Source organism: Scardinius erythrophthalmus (genome assembly GCF_964197995.2).
Source record: "Scardinius erythrophthalmus genome assembly, chromosome: 5".
Classification (NCBI taxonomy): Eukaryota; Metazoa; Chordata; class Actinopteri; order Cypriniformes; family Leuciscidae; genus Scardinius; species Scardinius erythrophthalmus.
Genome location: NC_138225.1, coordinates 6581750 through 6601354, shown reverse-complemented (window position 1 = coordinate 6601354; position 19605 = coordinate 6581750). Strand labels below are relative to the sequence as shown.

Below are 19605 nucleotides of genomic sequence, written 5' to 3'. Positions count from 1 at the left end.
TTTAACGAACCCCGAACCTTTATAATTAAACACAGTGTGTATATGAAGTGCCATCTGAAATTTTCTTCTAGAATGATCATTTTTATCAAGCTCGTATTTTTAAGTTCAGTAATTTCACTTAATGACTTTAATTGTCATTAAGTGAAATTACTGAACTTAAAAATACGAGCTTGATAAAAATGATCATTCTAGAAGAAAATTTCAGATGGCTTTAGCATCTGAACTCTTCCTATATATTATAATTCAAGTGTTAGCTTTTAGAACATTTTCTGACGCCCAAGATAATGAAAGAAAAAATAAACCTCGCGAGAGTTTACGAGAGTTCCGGTGTTGTGATGATGAACGTCCCTGCCAACATGGCGGTCAGCATCCGCGGCCGTCCGACCCGGAGTGTACGGATGAGAGGCAAGTTAACGGCACCCACACCCCCGTCACCATGCGCAGCACGCTCTGCTTAAATCCCTCCGCTTGTGCAGTTTCCGTTAAGCCTCGGATAAGGGATTACTATGTCTTTATTGTTTCGTTTTTTGTGTTTGACAGGTCGGAATGACAGCGGGGAGGAGAATGTACCGCTGGATCTTACGCGGGGTGAGAGTCATCATAGAGATCATAATGAACATCTTATTAGTGTCTTTCTGTAATAATAACAACCAGGCCATGAACAAATCCCCCTTAAATTCAAGAAATTAGAGATAATAATTTCTCATCTCCTCTCTCTGGCCTGCAGACAGGAGAATGAGACTGAATAAGATGTTGTCTGTCTCAAAAACTAATGGGTTTCCTTAATAGACTGTGAAGGCAAGCCCCAAATATGCTGTCTAGCTAGGCAGCTCACTATGATTTGGGACCTAGCTGTTGTTTTGATCTGTAATGCACAGCCCCATCAGTTTGTGTTGTCCAGTTAGTAAGCATCTGCATGTCAGCAGAATAACTGCAGTGCATTTATCTCGGTTAGGCTGTCGGTAAACAAACATGCGTCATGATGCCTTCATATCTTCATATGCTGCCTTATAAATCTGTTTTTAAGGTTTCAGTCTCTGATTCATGTAAGCTGGTGGGTATTAAACGCAGAAAGTCTTTGACAAGCCTTATCTTGATGAAACTTGAAGTGACATCCCTCTTGAGAAATGTACTATTTAAAGACTAAGACTAATCTTGTATATGCAAAAAATCACTCTCATACAAGATCCTGAACTATGTGATTATGTTGTGATTTTAAGAGTTTTTAAAGAATATCAACAAATTAAATAAACATAAACATAATTTCCAGTTGCACTAAAATATCTGATATATTACGTTCCACTGGCTATTAACCTTACTGTGTTTTAAGGATTTTAATCTGATTGTTTATGCTTTCCACAGAACCCTCAGATAACCTGCGTGAGATCCTTCAGAACGTTGCCAAATCTCATGGGGTTTCCAACATGAGGAAGCTCGGCCACCTGAACAATTTTGTTAAGGTAGTGCAACTTTTATTTATGCTGGTTGTTGTATGATTTCAGCTATGAGAAAACATCATGACTAGGTCTTGCACTGAAAATACTACAAAATAGTAAATGTAAACATGGTAGAATGTGTTAAATGGAGCTGATAATACTATAATCTTACCAATTTGCCGAAAGCAAATTTCCCAAAAATACTTGCAATCAGTTTTTTTTGTTCTGTAGGTGTAGATGTTAAGTGGCCGTGATCATGACCTGAACTGCATGGTCTCATGTTTGTATTGCAAAAGCTTTATAGGAAGCAGGGGCATCAATTGGGTATGGCGGCTGCCATACCTTGGCTTCCTGGTCAGGTCAATACAAAGTAATATTTTTATTGCAGGATTAACAGAGTTTTATTAGTACGGGTAACATATCATTTTTAATTGTTTAATAATAATAAAAGCCATCCGGTTGTTATATTCATGTCACATGAGTTCAACGGCACTGCAAATGTGTCTGTTTACAACGGGATTTTGCAGCGTTGCGTATTGTAGCCAATCACAGGCATTTCTGTTGAAAATAATGACCAATCAGAGGAGTTACCTTTAGTGAGAATCGGCTCAGTATTGGTCAAAAAGCTGAATGAGTTTGTTTTGTGCAAGTTTACTAAGTTTTACTCGCGCACAAATCCTCTCATCATAACAAACAAAGTGGACATGATGTAAATAAAAGATTCAGTGTGAAGTTTAGTCAGATTCATTGGTTAAACCTGGAGTTTTCGCACAGTTATTAAATGAAGCACTCTTTACTCGCTGGCTGTCTTGTTAGGGAGTGAAGATGGCTAATGAGCAAATAAGTTCTCCTCTGTTGCCATCTACTGGTTATAATGGTAATTATGTGTCTTTTTTTTTTTTTTCTTTAGTTTTAAAATAAGTGTTTGTATTTCACCAAGTGTTTTCGGACAATCTTTGGAGGATGAACAAAAAAATATTTTTGGTCATCACATTTAAATTGGATACTATTCAGACTTTTGAGCTTTAAAGTCCCCGTGAACCGGAAGTTGCAAACGACTTTTCTCCAGTGTTGTGACGTATTTCCAAGTGAAAGGGAATATTGAACAGAGGGCAGGGTTTTACTCTAGCGCTCCTCCTCTCCATCTCTGCTCATAACAGACTAACGGTTTGAGGGGAGTGGTTAAGCGTTTTCAACCCAAGCCTTCAAACCTACATCATCAGAGAAGGAACGGCATTCCAGACCGGAAGTAACTTTTCAGATTTTGATTAAAGATTACCATGGCAAACAATTTTTTTCTGTGTATTAACTTGCACGGATTAATTGTTCACCACAAGACTAGTAATAATGGCTAACAAAGTAAATAGGGTAAATTTTTATTTCACTTTTAAGTGCTGGAACATTTTTTTGTAGTACTTAAAGTCCTTATAACAGTGGTCTATAACTTTCTAATTTGCTGTGGCAGTGAATTGATACACATCACAAAATAATAATTAGGCTTGTCACTGCATCAAATTGTTGTAAATCGAACAAAATCTTACAAGTTTCATAAATACAAATATCACAAATTAATAACTTCAATTTGATGGCGCAGTGGATAAGACACATGCCTTTGGTGTGAGAGACCCGGGTTCAAATCCACTGTGAGACACCAATGTGTCCCTGAGCAAGACACTTAACCCCTAGTTGCTCCAGAGGCGTGCGACCTCTGACATGTATAGCAATTGTAAGTCGCTTTGGATAAAAGCGTCAGCTAAATGAATAAATGTAAATGTAAATGTAAATGTATATCCAACTTTGTCTGCATACCGTACAGTATACTCACATTAAGCAAGTAAACATCTCAACTGCTTGATTGTTTATATGGTCACAAAATGTAAACTATTTTATCGCACATCTCTAATCTGCTAAATGTGACTACAAGGCATTAAGATATTATAAACATTACATCACCATGATTTTCTGTAACTACTAATCTTAACAATGGACAAACAAATACATTTGACTTGACAAAGATTGATTTTGGAGTCAATAAGGTTGAAATACACTGTTTTAGAATGAGTTAATTATTTTATTTTTGTGTAATGTTAATATTAATGAGGTGTTTTTTTGGCCTGGTCCTGTAAGAAGATCTGTTCTGTAACATGGTAAACAGCAGCAGGCAGTGTGTGTGTGTGTGTGTGTGTGTGTGTGTGTGTGTGTGTGTGTGTGTGTGTGTGTGTGTGTGTGTGTGTGTGTGTGTGTGTGTGTGTGTGTGTGTGTGTGTGTGTGTGTGTGTGTGTTGTCCAACTTGGGTGCCCTCGTCTAACTTTCACTTTCTTTCTGAGAGAGTTTGTTTTGTGTGTGTGTGTGTGTGTGTGTGTGTGTGTGTGTGTGTGTTGTCCAACTTGGGTGCCCTCGTCTAACTTTCACTTTCTTTCTGAGAGAGTTTGTTTTGTGTGTGTGTGTGTGTGTGTGTGTGTGTGTGTGTGTGTGTGTGTGTGTGTGTGTGTGTGTGTGTGTGTGTGTGTGTGTGTGTGTGTAAGTTGTCCAACTTGGGTGCCCTCGTCTAACTTTCACTTTCTTTCTGAGAGAGTTTGTTTTGTGTGTGTGTGTGTGTGTGTGTGTGTGTGTTGTCTATCTTGGGTGCCCTCCTTTCACTTTCTTTCTGAGAGAGTTTGTTTTGTGTGTGTGTGTGTGGTCTATCTTGGGTGCCCTCCTTTCACTTTCTTTCTGAGAGAGAAAACTTTTTTTGTTTTGTGTGTGAGAGTTTCATCTCAGTGTGACTGAGGTCAAACCTTAAGACTGTTAGGTGTGTGCAGTTTTTCATGTGTTTAACTGTTTTGTGTGTGTGTGTTTAAGTGTTTCTTTGGTGAATAATAACTCAAGCGGTGTGTGTGCATGAATACCATGTATGGCCTTTTAAGGATGCTGAGATAGAGGCGATGTAATCCTCTCCGAGGGTCACACGACCCCTTCAGACTTCCTGAGCTCTGACATCATCATAAACACATGCACAGCCTGCCAAGTTCATCACACTACTGCTCAGTAACACACACAAACATCTTTAATAGACACAGCGCACTTATTTTACACTGTACAGTCAGCTTAGTGCAATTGTTGCTGTGTCTGTCTTACATTTTATTTTTGGGTTCAGTTTATGAAGCTCATCATTACCAGATGATGTTTTGCATCTTTGATCATATTCAAAACAGCTTTTATTTGAGAGATTTGAAAAAGGATGACTTTTAAAGAATATTATACATGTGTATTTTCTTTCCTGGATGCTTATTGGTCAAAACAGTGTTCCAGTTGCACTAAAATACCCAACATTTTAGCAGCAACTGATTACCTTTGTTTGTATGTCAGAAACTAGATCTAGTTCTAGTGCAATGTTGACACTAATCAAAATAATGTTGTAAGGAAAATCCTTTTTCTTTTTTTAAATTCTGTTTTATACTCATTTTGTGTCTGACAAATCCTTTAACATTGACTAATAACATTGCTTAATATTATTACCTTTGTTTTAGAGCACTTATTAATTAAAAATTGAAAGGGTTCTGGATGATCCATGTTCAAAGCTGTTGAATTCTAGAATCTTTGATTAATAGAAAAACTGTCATCACTGTCATTTTTGATCAAGTTAATCGGTTTTTGCTGATTAAAAGTAGTCATTTCTTTTGAAAAAACAACAAACAAACTTTTAAACGGTAGTGTATTCTGTGAAATCCATATAAATGCATATATAAATGCATGTAATGCATATAACTGTACATTTGTGATTAGTACTATTAAACACATTGAACACTGAAATCAAGGATTTGAATGTTAATAAATATAATGTGTCTCTCTATTACTATTCTCTCTTATTCTCTCTCGTTCTCTCTTAGCTCCTGAACAGTGTAAGTCACTGTGAAGAGAAATTAGGATTTACACATGAGGAAATCATCATTTGGTAAGTTTAACAGTAGAACTTTCTCTTATTCTGTTCCAATAGCTGGTCACCGACTACATCTCACAGATGAATGATTTGGTGCGCTCTTCTTGTGTTTCTCATTTATCGTTTTAGTCTGCGTGTGGCATTGCTGAATGAGGTGAAGGAGGTTCGGGCTGCAGGTTTGAGAGCGCTGAGGTATCTGATCTGTGACAGCAGCATCCTCCAGAAGGTTCTTCAGCTGCAGGTGGATTACCTGATCTCCAGGTGAGCTCGCACTCCTGCTTAACTTTCTCAGTGTCTTCAAGATACAAAGAGACGATGTAGATACCCTACTGTCTTATGTCGTTTTTTTGTCTGAGATTTGTGAAATGATTTGCTCATCTTTTCAATGTAAAACTAAATTGTGAATATATTACCATTGGTAAGCTTTAAAGTGCTCATGTCGGTGAACTTGACTTTCAGACTCCGTGTCCTGGTCAGAAAGTTTATCTTCAAACTTGTTGATTTGTGTTCAGGTGTATTGACATTCAGCAGAGCAATGAGGTGGAGCGAACGCAAGCCCTCAGACTGGTCAGAAAGGTACTACCTTACAACTGTTGAACTTAGTATAACCTGTTTATGATTTTGCGCTGGGTGAATTTGATCTCAATCTGTTATTTTTCCCTTTCAGATGATAACAGTGAACGCACAGCTCTTTCCCAGCTCTGTGGCGAACTCTCTGATCGCTGTGGGCAACGACGGGCTGCAGGAGAGGGATCGCATGGTTCGAGCCTGCATCGCCATCATTTGTGAACTTGGTGAGTTAAAGGAGTGATGAACTGAGAAATAAAAGTTTCCTTGAGCTTTTGACATATAAGAGGTCATCATACTATAAGAATATCCTGTAAGTTTCAGAACTGAAAACTTCCTTGCTAGTCCAATAAAAGCTTTTATTGACACCAGGCACAGCGAACGACGGGTTTTTCAAAGTTGGGATCTATGACGTCAAAGGGTATCAAACACCGCCTCCACAGAAGAAGAGCAACGCCTACTTCAACACTGCCTGTTTAGCCCCGCCCTGTTTACATGAAACTTATTATAATATGCAAAACTGTTATCCAATCATAGCAGTGGGCGTTTACTTCCAAGTCTTCAATGCGGCACGTCCATAAAAACCGAGCGTTTCAGGAGCAAGGCTCAAAACCAGGGTAGAAAATAGCCTATTACTTATTCATTTTGATGTTTTTAATGTAAAAACCAAGCGAACGTCATAAGTTGACCTCAGACAACAATATAAAAAATTTAAAAAAGCTAGTTCATGACCCCTTTAATAGTGGCGTTTGTTTAGTCAGCGTGTTAATACTTATTTTAGTGAATGCACACATTTTCCTTTGTGTGCACAGCTGTGGGTTTTTAGGCCGTGTCCTCAAACGCGTTGCTGTGAGTGCTTTGGTGACGCAGCATTTTTTTTTCCAGTTGAAACGCTGATACGGAACATCCACGGAGCTGTTACTTGTGTCTGATTTCGCAAATAGTTTGTTTCTATATAAATATGTCGACACAATGTAACACTCTTGTTCTGGCACTAGCTTTGGATGAAGAGATGTGCTTGTTGTTGTCGTTTGTTATCGTTGCACAAACAGGATGTGGCTGTTGGTCAGTGTGGTATTTGTCCCGCTGAGATTCAACGGCTGGATAAAAAGTGATGATGATTATTCTTTTACTTTTCGGTGTTAATATTGTAAGCAAATGTTATGTAACAGTGTTTTGTTTATGAAAAAAAAAAAATCTATAAAAACACAGTAAAAAAAAAAGTGATGAGCACCATGGAAAACAATTGGAAAAAATACGCTAGCCTCGGGGAAAAAACGCTTTGGTGGACACACGGCCTTAATGCCAATTCTATTATAGAATATGGACTCAGAGGAGCCGATTCATGTGTGAAAATGATTCTTCATGCTTTCTCCCAAACATTCTTTCACAATGTGAGCCTGATGAATCTTGACATTGTCTTCCTGGAAGATGGCCATGATGTGTCGTCTTACATGGTTGTTTAAGAAATGAAAAGCTACACACTCCATCAGTCAGTGTTAGAAGAACTGCTGGCAAACATATAACATGCTAGAAACATAATAATCACTGCAATAATGATCCAATCATTGACTCTTAAGTCATTTGCCTATTAAAATCCAAACAGAGCGACTTTTTTTTTGGTCAGGCAGTGTATATCAACAATATATATCTCTGTTGTCATCCAGCACTGAAGAACCCAGAGGTTGTGGCCCAGCGGGGGGGTCTGAGCACCATCCTGAAGAATGTCATCGACTGCCAGCTGAGCCGCATCAACGAGGCCCTGATCACCACCATACTGCACCTGCTCAATCACCCGCACACGCGCCAGTTCATACGCCCTGATGTTGAACTCGAGGTATGCATGCGTGCAGCCGCATTGTGGCCAGTGCTCATGCTCTTGCTCAAATTAAATTGAATTAACTAAACTTTTCTGACAGCAGTATGTGTTTTTTTTCTTTTTTTCTTTTCAGCAAATCCTTGCACCTTACACAGATTTTCACTACAGACACAACCCTGACACAGCAGAGGCACAAATCAAGTGAGCCCTGTTTTTTTTATTCATTTGATTACATTTTAAATGATTGATTAAATTGTTAAGATTTCTTGAATTAATTTCATTAGACACCATCAATATCAAAACAATATTTAAAGATAATCCATATCTATATTTGTCTAAAATAAATATATGAAAATAATTCATAGTTCCATAGTATAATTTTTGGTAACACTTTAGTTTCGGGTCTAATGCTTACTATTAACTAGTTGCTTATTAGCATGCATTTATTAGTACTTATAAAGCACACATTATTCTGCATGAACATATTCTACGTCCTTTAATCCTGCCTAATACCTAAACCTAACAACTACCTTACTAACTATTAATAATCTGTAGGAGTTTATTGAGGCAAAAGTCGTAGTTAATACTTAGCTATTTGTGAGAATTAGACCCTAAACGACAGTATGACCTAATCTTTATACATTTTTGTGTGTGTTGGCAATACCTTATTTACCTGCAATGCACTGTGATCATGTGCATTTCTAAATTAATATTTTATTGAATCATTGTGCTCCACAGGGAGGACAGAGAAGCTCGTTTTTTAGCCAGTAAAATGGCCATCGTGGCAGCGTTCCGTTCTTGGTCAGGTATGAAATCGACTTCATCCATGAGTAGAAAAGAGAAACGGCCAGATTCTGCTCTTCATCCTTCTCTTCTGCTGTTCTCCTGCAGGTATCATAAACCTGTGTAAAGTAGGGAACTCAGGGGTCCAGTCTTTGATAGGCCTGCTCTGTATACCAAACATGGATGTCAGGGTGAGTGTTTTTTTTTTCTTTTCTTCACTTGTTCATGCTAAAATGTGTTAGCTCTATCAACTCTCTGCTCTATCTTACAGAAATGCTGGATAAAATAGCTAATACATTTTCCACAGCATTTTTATTCAATATATACTACCATTCAAAAAACTACCATTTTTTTTAAAGAAATAAATACTTTTATTGAGAAAAGATGCATTTAATTGATCAAAAGTGGCGGTAAATACATTTATAGTGTTATAGAAAATATTTCTGTTTTATTTAAATGCTGTGCTTTCGATCTTCCTATTCTTCAAAGAATCCTGACAAAGTGTATCACAATTTCCACAAAAATATGAAGCAGCACAACTGTTTTCAACATTGACTATAAGAAATGTTTTTTTAGTTGCAAATTATTAGAATGATTTCTGAAGGATCATGTGACACTGAAGACTGGAGTAATGATGCTGAAATTTAAGCTTTGCATCACAGGAATAAATTACATTTTAACACTTATTTTAAATTGTAATAATATTTCACAATATATATATTTTTTTTTTTTACTTTTTTATGATCAAATAAATGCAGCCTTGGTGAGCATTGGGATACTTTAAAAGACCTTCAAAAGCAAATATAACGTTTTGGACATGCATGGGCATAAACCGCAATATTTATTACATATGTTTTAACTGAAACATTCTAAAGTGCATTAAATTCCATTTGAGTGATGAATTTGGAAACCTACAGTAAGTGTTGAAGCATTTGCTGCGTTTACATGGACACTTATAATCGGATTGACGGCTCAATCGGACTAAAAAACCTTCATGTAAACACCTTAATTGATCCGATTGAGCTCGATCCGAATGAAATTTCGATCGGATTGAAAGGGGTGGTTTATCCCTTTTGTAATCCGATCGAGAGAACATGTAAACACTTGATCGGATTGAAAACCGAAACTGAAAGGTCTGCGCATGTGCAATGACGTTAACTAGCGTAATGACGTATGACGCGCGGAACGAGCTGTTCTTCCTGTTGAATAAAGTGTCATATTAATAAGTTTCCCGTCATTCTAAAATTCTCATTTCACTCGCGCGTCTGTGAAGTGAAGCAGGACAACGTCCCACCAGTCCTTGTTTTGGATTCTCATCCACAGACGTCTGGTTTTGGCCGCGGGGAGGGGCATTTTTACTGCGTGATCAATAAGCAGCACGGCAAAACGGTTAATGTGCTCTAAATTATGACCAGAGACGAATTCATATTACGTCTGCTGTTTAAAACAAATAAAGATCCAATAGAGGAGAATATTTATGCGCGAAAAGCGGGAAACTCTGTATATTCGTGCAGTGTGCGCATGTCAAAACATCAGATCCGATTTAAAACTTGTGACATATAAACGCGCACATCAACCCGATTACTTTATTTATCATTCATGTAAACACCTTGTTCGGATTCATCAGTCGGATTGATTTCATTCCGATTGTGTCCATGTAAACGCAGCTAATGTTTGCAACTGATTCACTGAAAAGGTCAGTTCGAAAGAACTGATTTACAGCAATGAACACATTTTAAAGCCAGATCTGTCCATTTATGTTTTTGTCTACAGAAAGCCTTATTAGAAGTCATGTACGAGATCTTCAGATTGCCAGTTCCTATAGTGACAGGAGATTTTGAGGAAGCTTTGCACAGTGTGGGTAAGAAAATGAAAATGCCTCACAGACTGCTTTGAACTCAGTGAAGGTTTTTATGTTTGCAAGTTGCTTTTTCTGTGTGGGATTTGCGTTTCATGCGGATGTTTGTGCCTTTCAGACCCTAGCAGGTTTCAGGACAGCTGGAGACTATCTGATGGGTTTGTGGCTGCAGAGGCCAATGTCATATTGCCTCACAGAGCACGATCCAGGTGAGACACGTCCAACTGATGTAACACATATTCTGGGTTACATGTATTCATGCTCTTCTGTTTTCCATCACCAGACCAGACCTCATGGACAACTACCTGGCCCTTCTGCTGTCTGCCTTTATCAACAGTGGACTACTGGAGGTAAATAATCACAAGATCACTTGATGGATCCTTGATTTTCTTTAACTTTAATGTAAGAGATCTTACATGTTTTTATTGATAATGTTTACTCAGGGTCTGGTGGAGGTCGTGACCAGCAGTGATGATCAGATTTCAGTGAGAGCCACGATACTGCTCGGAGAACTTCTGCACATGGTATTACACTGCAACAGGGCCCAACATAATTATTTATTACTGGGCTGTGAACTTGTATTATGTAATATTTCATATTAGACAACTTACTATGTTTTTGTAAACTGTACACAAATGTAGCTTTACTTAAAATGTATGTAATATTGTAATTTTTTTTTTCTTTATAATGAGTTTTTTTAATTCACATTTTGGTGACGCTATTGAACAAAATGTATTAATTTCCCCTATGGCAGCAGTGTTGTTATTGTTACCTAAAACAAAGAATATTAAAAATGTGTTTTTGGTAGTGGAAATAAAGCTGAAATACAAATATAAATATCGTTGAAGTAAGTTAAAGTAAACTAAAATTGAACTAAAAATAAATTAAAGCTAAATAGAATTTTTGTAATGAATTCAAATGACAACAGCACATTACAAAATTACTAAACTTGAACCAAAATTAAAATGAAAAATTGAAAAGCTTATTCAAAATAGTAATAATAATACTATAAAAGTATACTAAAGTAATACTAAAATAACATTGTATGGCAGTGAAAGGGAAAAAAGCCTTCTTAGATAAACTTTAAATATATATAAACCGGAAATAAATTTAGACTTTACATAGAATGGATTATGTAAAAGCAAAAACTAAAGGGAAAGTTGTCGGACAGTGCAACTAGGGATGGGCATAATTAATCGACGATCGATAATCGATCGTTAAGAATTTCGTCGATCACGTTTATTTGTTATCGATTAATCTAATGCAGGTTGCGTTGCGTGAGTCTTGAAGCAATGGAATTGATTTTAGCGCGGAGGTACCTGTGCATCCCGGCAACGTCATTCCCCTCAGAGCGGGTGTTTTCGGCGGCTGGACTGGCTGTCACCAGGTTGCGGTCGCATCTGATCCCAGATCATGTCAACATGCTTATCTTTCTCAACAGAAATCAGTGGACTGGTGCAGAAGTTCTATGGGAACTAAATGCGTTTTCTCAGATCGGATAGCTATCTGATTTATCAAAACGATTCCATTTACACCCGGTCATATAAATGTGTTTTTGCAAAACGGATATAAATCCGATCTTGAAATCCCGCGCTACATTTTTAAATTGTTGCACGTCCGAAAGCAACTGATATGAGCTGCATTTTATTGATCATCAGCGAAAATTTCTAAATCAAAGACTGCAACAATATTGCGGCAACAGCCCTGGTAAGATCATTTCGGTTCTTTACTTTTAATGAAGATGATTGTGTTTTGATGAATGACTTTCACTTTGATTTGCGATAGTTTGCACGTTGGCTTGAATAGATGCTCATCTGTGGTGATGCGTGTTCCAGTAACGCCGTCATATCTGGCTATAACATGACATATAGCCTAGGCCTATAAAACGCTCTCACATGTTTATTTCTTAGCATTTTTGGGATAAGTCAAATTTACATATGTAGTTTCAACAACCAGATGCATTTACTCTTGTCCAGTTTCGTCTGGAATGCGTCTCAGATCTCCTCCTGAAGTGGTTTGAGCGATCGGGTTTAAATCCGCCTCGAATGCGTTCCGGAGGGCATTTACATTTGGTCTTTTCACGATCGGATAGTTATCCGATCACAGAAAACGGATGAAATGGCCATGGGTCTCTGTTTAAGAACGCCGGCTCGCTGTTCCGCTGTTTTAGAGCACCGCAGGGCATCTTCAAGTCTAACGTTACCGAACGTGCAGTTTCACTGCCACAAGTTGATCTTCTTGTAATAAAGATCTCATCGAGGACAAACAAACTGTATTTTTGTATTTTCATTGCATTTTTAATTTATAAAAAGTTGAAGAAATAATGAATTTCAACATAAAAATATTAATGATTAATCGATAGTCGATCGTTAATTCTCCCGACGATCGACTAAGAAAATTTAATCGAATGCCCATCCCTAAGTGCAACATAGTCACTGAACTGTTATTTAGTGAACCATTTATTTTACATTTTGTTTTACATTGTGATTTGAAATGTATATAATATTAGTTTGTAAAAATGTATGTTATTTTCTTGCATTTTTTACACTTAAAGAGTGTAAATGTTACACTCTGTCTGCACACACATTTGGACTGCCGTTTAATTTTCCTTTTAGCCTTTATTTTTCAACCTAAAATGATTTGTTCACCTACTGTACATCTTCATCTTGACTCTTCTCTCTTCCAGGCCAATACGATTCTTCCTCACTCACATAGTCATCATCTGCACTGTCTGCCCACGCTAATCAACATGGCTGCTTCCTTTGACATCACTCAGGAGAAACGGCTGTGAGTGCAACAATGCAAACACACACTCAATAATCCACAAGCATGTGTCCAACAGCATTCTCTGTTAGTTTTTGCTTCTGAATCTTGTTGTCTCCAGGCGTGCCAGTGCAGCCGTGAACCACCTGAAGCGATTCCACGAAAAGAAACGACGTGGCCCCAAACCTTACAGCCTTTACCTGGATCACATCCTGCACAGGACGTCCCCCTCCAGTCACAAGAGAGACCAGCACCAGCGTCCGCACAAGGACATCTATATTATAAAGGTACACACACTATATCATTGCTGTGCCTGCTGAATGTCAATAGACCTGTCAAGTAAATGTCTGGATCATTTCACCCCAAAATCAAAAGAAAGTAATAAGAAATTAAATTTTGCTTAATGAAAATGGTGCCTACTTTTAGAACCATCAAAATGCCCATATTATGCTTTTTCAGATATGACCTTTCATGTAGTGTGTGATATAGCTGTTTGTGAGTGTAAAAGGTCTATAAAGTTTCAAAGATCAAAGTGCATAATAAATGGAGTTAACGCCATCAGCGTTTCTCACAGGTTCGCGTTTAAAGTCTGTGTAGAGAGAATGGTGTCGTCTTAGCGGCCCCTAATTTAATAACAAATGATCATTGCGACGGAACCAAATCAATTAAAACTAACTTTAGATGGAAATAACTTAACTCTGCTGTAAAGCCGAAACAATCTCTGTTACCTTAAATTATACGCTTATCTCTGTAAAGCTGCTTTGAGACAATCTACATTGTTAAAAGCGCTATATAAATGAAGATGACTTGACTTGACTTTTCCGAAAGAAAGAACCGATTCTGATATATATGAATTTAGAACATTAACTTTTAATTACATGAATACTAATCACCATTGAAAATAATTGGAATTAAAACAAGTAAAACGTTCAGATGCATTATGGTATTAAGAATCTGGGGGTCAAAATGCGCTTAACTGACATGATGATAATGTCACAATGTAAAAAAAATAAAATAATTATGATCCTTATGATAGGCTTAATTTTGGAGTGATCTTGACATGGTTTTATGAAATTCACACAATGTATATGTAGATTAATATAATAAGATACTTAAACAGAAGACTTTGTTTCTGAGTCGTGTGCTGTTTGTGTTGTGTAGGACACTGAAGAGGCGCTGATGATGAACTTGAGGGACAGTCAGATCCTCAATCACAAACAGAACCTGGACTGGAACTGGGTTCTGATCATCACTATACTGAAGGTAAAACCTAAGGCCATACTGTACAGTATACTATCCACTACCTACTAATTTTGAAAAATAGTATGTGAAACCACTATGATAAACAATTGATTATTTTTCACAATGTAGAATGCTAAGTTGTTACTACACTGCATGTTTAATTCAGGAAGTTACAGTACATTCAATTATAAATATTATGAAATAGTACATATTTAGCATATTCAATCTGTAAAATTTCTCAGCTTTTTAGCAGTTCAATTAAATAGTCACATGCTGTGTACAGTATACATGCTGTATGTTTCATAAATTGCATCAAGTATGATAGTGTGCAGTACAATGTGCTATATATGATAATGATAGTGTGCTATACAGTGACCCTTAACACTTTAGTCACACTTTTAAATGTCAGAATTGTCAGCATTAGATTATAAGTGGCATTTAAAAAATAATAAATAGAAATGTTTCTTGAGCAGCAAATCGAGTAATGATGCTGAAAACTCAGTTTTGCATCACAGGAATAAATTACATAGGCCTATTAAAATATATACAAATAGAAAACAGTTATTTTAAATTGTAATAATATTTCACAATATTGCTGTTCTTACTGTATTTTTGATCAAATAAATGCAGCCTTGGTGAGCAGAAGAGGCTTCTTTAAAAAACATGACAAGATATTACCGTCCCTACTTTGTGTGTTGTTGCTTTTCTTTTCTAGTGGCCAAACGTGAATCTCAGAAACAACAAGGACGAGCAGATGCACAAGTAAGACACACAGTGTGTGTTGTGACCTATCTTCAGATGTGTGCTTGCTAAGCACTAACCACAAACTACATCCCTAACGTATGTGTGTGTGTTTGTTCGCAGGTTTGTAAGGCGTTTGCTGTATTTCTATAAGCCCAGCAGTAAGCTGTACTCCGCTCTGGAGCTGGATCACGCCAAAGCCAGACAGCTGACGGTAGCGGGCTGCCAGTTCAACCAGTTCCTCTTGGATTCGGATGAGGTGAGAAGGCAAACAATTAAGACCCATGAGCCTTTGATAAATTGCTCTATAAGAAGCACAGTAGCAGTTAGGGCGGCACCATTAATGGAAATAAAACCAAAATAGTGATATGGCTTAGTGCAAAGATCAAATCACAAAGCGTGTTTCACACAAGCAGCTCATGATCTGGTGTTTTCAGCGTCTCGGAGCTTCACAGTAAATGCTGCTCCACGCAAACTCAACTATACATCTGCTCTCATTTATTTGGGAATGTGCATTTGGGAACGCAACATTCGCTAACCATCTTGCCAAACTTAATGTAAAATGCTCATCAACAAAAGAGAAGCTCCCTGCGGTGTTCTGTCGAAATAAAAGTAAGAAAAAAATTAAGAAAGTTAGAGTTTTGTAATTTTACAATTGTAATGATAAATTAAATTATTATTATATAATTTGCTTAAATACTTGTAAACTTGTTATTTTACAGTGAAGTAATACAATACTAATATTTCTTATTTATTTAATTTGGTAATTTGTATATTTTCTAATTTAGTAACAATAATAATTATATGAATTATTATTATTTTATAGCCATATTGATATATAATCACAACATTTTGACCAAATTGTGCAGCCCTACAATCAAGCACAGCAAACCCGTTCACACTCTAAATCGCAAGTGCAATTTTTATCAGAAAAATCACAGTCGTTCCCACCCCCCAAAGTCATGCAGACTGACAGTAGTAGCAGTTAACTTGGTTTATTGTCTTCTGTTTTTTTTTGTAGGATGGTCAGATGTATTTGGAGGAGTTAGTGAAGGATATCGTCCAGTGGCTCACATCCTCTACTGGGCTTAAACCTGAACGCAGTCTCCATAGCAATGGTCTTCTTAGCACCCTCAGTCAGCACTACTTCCTGTTTCTGGGTACTCTATCTTCACAGCCAAACGGTGTCAAAATTCTGGAGAAATGTGGTGCATTTCAATGGTGAGAACACACATAATTTAATATCTCAGTGTCCTAATAAACTTTATTATTCTGGCTATATGAAAAAGTGAAAGTACTGTGGCGGTACCATATACAGTGGTGTAACGAATGGAACATTAAAATATACAGTTTCACGGTGCTGAATTATTACCATTTTTTAACATTTATGCATTTGGCAGACGCTTTTATCCAAAGCGATTTACATTGCATTTTCAAGGGACACATTTTAAATTCTTACCAGTTCTTGATTTCCCTGGGAATCGAACCCATGACCTTTGCGTTGCAAGCACCAACACTCTACTTTTACATCTCAACTTTATTTCTCAGAATTGCGAGATATAAATTCAGAATTGCATGAAATAAAGTCTCAGTTGCGTCTTATAAAGTCAGAATTCTGACTTTTTTTCTCGCAATTGCAACTTTATATCATGCAATTCTGACTTTTTATCTCACAATTAGAGATATAAACTCAGAATTGTGAGATATAAAGTCCAATTCTAAGGGAAAAAAAAGACGGGATTTCTTTTTTTTTTTTTACCTCAGAATAGTTTATTTCTCACAATTCTGACTTTATAACGCGCAATTGCGACTTTATATCATGCAATTCTGACTTTGTCTCCCAATTGCGACTTTATTTCTCAGAATTGCGACTTTATATCTCGCAATTGCGACTTTATTTCTCACAATTGCGACTTTATATCTCGCAATTGCGACTTTATTTCTCGAATTGCGACTTTATTTCTCACAATTACGACTTTATTTCTCACAATTGCGACTTTATTTCTCACAATTCTGACTTCATATCTCGCAATTGTGAGAAAAAAAGTCACAATTCTGACTTGATATATCGCAATTGTGAGAAAAAAAGTCAGAATTGTGAGATAAAACTTCGCAAGTATTATTATTTATTATTCAGTGGCGGAAACAAGCTTCCATATGTTTATACTATGATACTCGGAAGCGGTGTGATTAACTATGTTTGGTTTTGATCTGTTTTGTCCAGTCTGTTGAACTTGTGCTCGATGAAAAACCAGGATCACCTCCTGAAACTTACGGTCTCCACTCTGGACTACAGCAGAGACGGACTCGCTCGAGTCATTCTGTCCAAGATCCTCACCGCGGCCACTGACGTAAGAGCACGCTCATGGCTTTTCTGTGTTCTGAGCTGGGTTATTATACTTTTCGAAAACCATAAAAAGCTTAACATAACATCATCAAAAACATAACCTTATTTTATTTCAGCTTATTTCTCATTTTTGTTTAGCTTAACTTGAACTAAAATAACTAAATCTTACATAACATTTCTGTGTTCTAAGTTGGGTTATTATACTTTTCTAAAACCATAAAAAACATTTTAGTTATTTTAACTAAAGTAAACGTAAACTGAAATAAAAATCGAATATTAAAAAAAAACATAACCTTGTTTTATTTCATCTTTTCTCATTTTTTTATTTAATTTAACTTGACCTAAGATAACTTAATCTTAAACTGAAAAACATTAAGTTCTTGAATTTACTTTTTACACCTTTCACTCATTTCATCCTGTTCTAGATCAATATCATTTTAAGTAAACCACATAAACCAAACATTTCTAAACACATAGCATTCAAACATCTTTATATGGCATTATCTCAAATAATATTTCTTTTAAACTTTTAAATAAATAGCTATCAAAACAACTAATGTAAAGATGTTTTATTGATTCTAATCTAATAGTAACGTTAAATAATAAAACTAACAAGATTTATTTAAGATTTGATATACGGCAGATAACTGTTATATCCATCCTATACGATTCTTGTTAAACCTGATTGTATATTTGAATTCAGATTGATCTGACTGAGTGATTGTCCCTGTATGTCCTGCTGCAGAACTGCCGTCTGTACGCCACCAAACACCTGCGTGTGCTTCTGCGTGCTAATGTTGAGTTCTTCAGTAACTGGGGGATGGAGTTGCTAGTCACACAACTGCATGACCACAACAAAACGGTCTCCGTTGAGGCGCTGGACGTCCTGGACGAAGCTTGTGAAGACAAGGTAATCAGCATCACCGTTACAGAAATTGATGCAATTAAGTAATGATCTGCTAAGCATTAAAGCATTTTGACATTAAAAAGTGTTACCCAGGACCTCGATTGGTTTGTATTAGTTAAATGTGTTTCTTACAGCAACTCTTGTGCTCTTTATTTCTGATGTGTTGTGATCACTCCAGGCCAACCTGCACGCGCTGATCCACATGAAACCTGCTCTGTCTCACCTGGGAGAGAAAGGCCTTCTGCTGCTGTTGAGGTAAAACACTCTTGGTTTTTAGTTAGTGTCTGCTTAGTACTTAACGTCATAGAGCTTAAAGGGATAGTTCACCCAAAGATACCTGTAATCCACAGCCTCTGCAAACGGTCCTTAGCGCGTTGACGACAGTCTGAAGCACTTCCTGTTGCATAATGATGCTCAAATGTTGGGAATCTGTGAAAAGTCAATGTTCCCAATTGAGATTGCACAAGCAAACGTAATCTTATGTTGCAACATTCTATAGGGGGCAGCAAGTAAGCACTATTTTGATGAAAAATACAACACACGTGTCCTCCCTTTCTGTTGTAAACAAACACAGCATCAGCTCACGTGTGATTTTGTTCCTGCGCATATGTCATACTACGACAGGAAGATTGCACACCAGACTGCCATTAACACGCTCAGGCTGTGGATTCAGTCAAGTCACCTTTATTTATATAGCGCTTTTACAATACAGATTGTTTCAAAGCAGCTTTACAGTGATAACAGGAAATAAACAAAGATTGTGTTGGCTGTACAGGTAATAATGTTATAAATAATATTCAGTTTCTTGCACAGACAGATTGTTTCGCTTCATGTGTTGAATTTAATGTGTTACATTTGTTTTGCCTGTAAATGTTTTTTTTTTTTTTTTGGCTCATTGACATCAAATCATTGACTTGCATGATTTGCAAGGACCACAGTTTCAGATAGAAATCTTCTTCTCTGTTCTACTTTTTGAGTGAACTATCCCTCAAAAAAAAAAAAAAAAAAAAAATTATATATATATATATATATATATATATATATATATATATATATATATATAAACAAAAAATTCCGGGTTGAATTCCCAGAATTAACAATTTTGTCATATGCAAATATATAATTATCATTTTAGTCATAACACATTTCAATAGATTATTGAAAATAATAATTTTTAGTTCATCATAATTTAATTTCAAATTTATCTTTTTTTTGGAGTTACT

At 36.6% G+C, this 19605-nt stretch overlaps 1 protein-coding gene across 1 annotated transcript in view; it reads left to right on the top strand.

The window, feature by feature from the left end:
* The first annotated feature begins 329 nt into the window (after positions 1 to 329).
* Positions 330 to 19605, top strand: part of rictora (RPTOR independent companion of MTOR, complex 2 a) — a 32866-nt gene continuing 13590 nt past the window's right edge. Inside the window, exons 1-24 of the mRNA XM_081367220.1 lie at positions 330 to 405; positions 541 to 588; positions 1363 to 1460; positions 5306 to 5370; positions 5485 to 5616; positions 5868 to 5931; positions 6023 to 6149; positions 7590 to 7759; positions 7875 to 7942; positions 8480 to 8547; positions 8633 to 8715; positions 10298 to 10385; positions 10501 to 10591; positions 10666 to 10732; positions 10826 to 10906; positions 13069 to 13169; positions 13267 to 13432; positions 14307 to 14408; positions 15103 to 15149; positions 15252 to 15387; positions 16150 to 16349; positions 17353 to 17479; positions 18221 to 18385; positions 18561 to 18637. Of these exons, the coding sequence (XP_081223346.1) occupies positions 336 to 405; positions 541 to 588; positions 1363 to 1460; positions 5306 to 5370; positions 5485 to 5616; positions 5868 to 5931; positions 6023 to 6149; positions 7590 to 7759; positions 7875 to 7942; positions 8480 to 8547; positions 8633 to 8715; positions 10298 to 10385; positions 10501 to 10591; positions 10666 to 10732; positions 10826 to 10906; positions 13069 to 13169; positions 13267 to 13432; positions 14307 to 14408; positions 15103 to 15149; positions 15252 to 15387; positions 16150 to 16349; positions 17353 to 17479; positions 18221 to 18385; positions 18561 to 18637 (2441 nt within the window). The 5' untranslated portion in view covers positions 330 to 335. The remainder of the gene's footprint in view (positions 406 to 540; positions 589 to 1362; positions 1461 to 5305; positions 5371 to 5484; positions 5617 to 5867; positions 5932 to 6022; positions 6150 to 7589; positions 7760 to 7874; positions 7943 to 8479; positions 8548 to 8632; positions 8716 to 10297; positions 10386 to 10500; positions 10592 to 10665; positions 10733 to 10825; positions 10907 to 13068; positions 13170 to 13266; positions 13433 to 14306; positions 14409 to 15102; positions 15150 to 15251; positions 15388 to 16149; positions 16350 to 17352; positions 17480 to 18220; positions 18386 to 18560; positions 18638 to 19605) is intronic.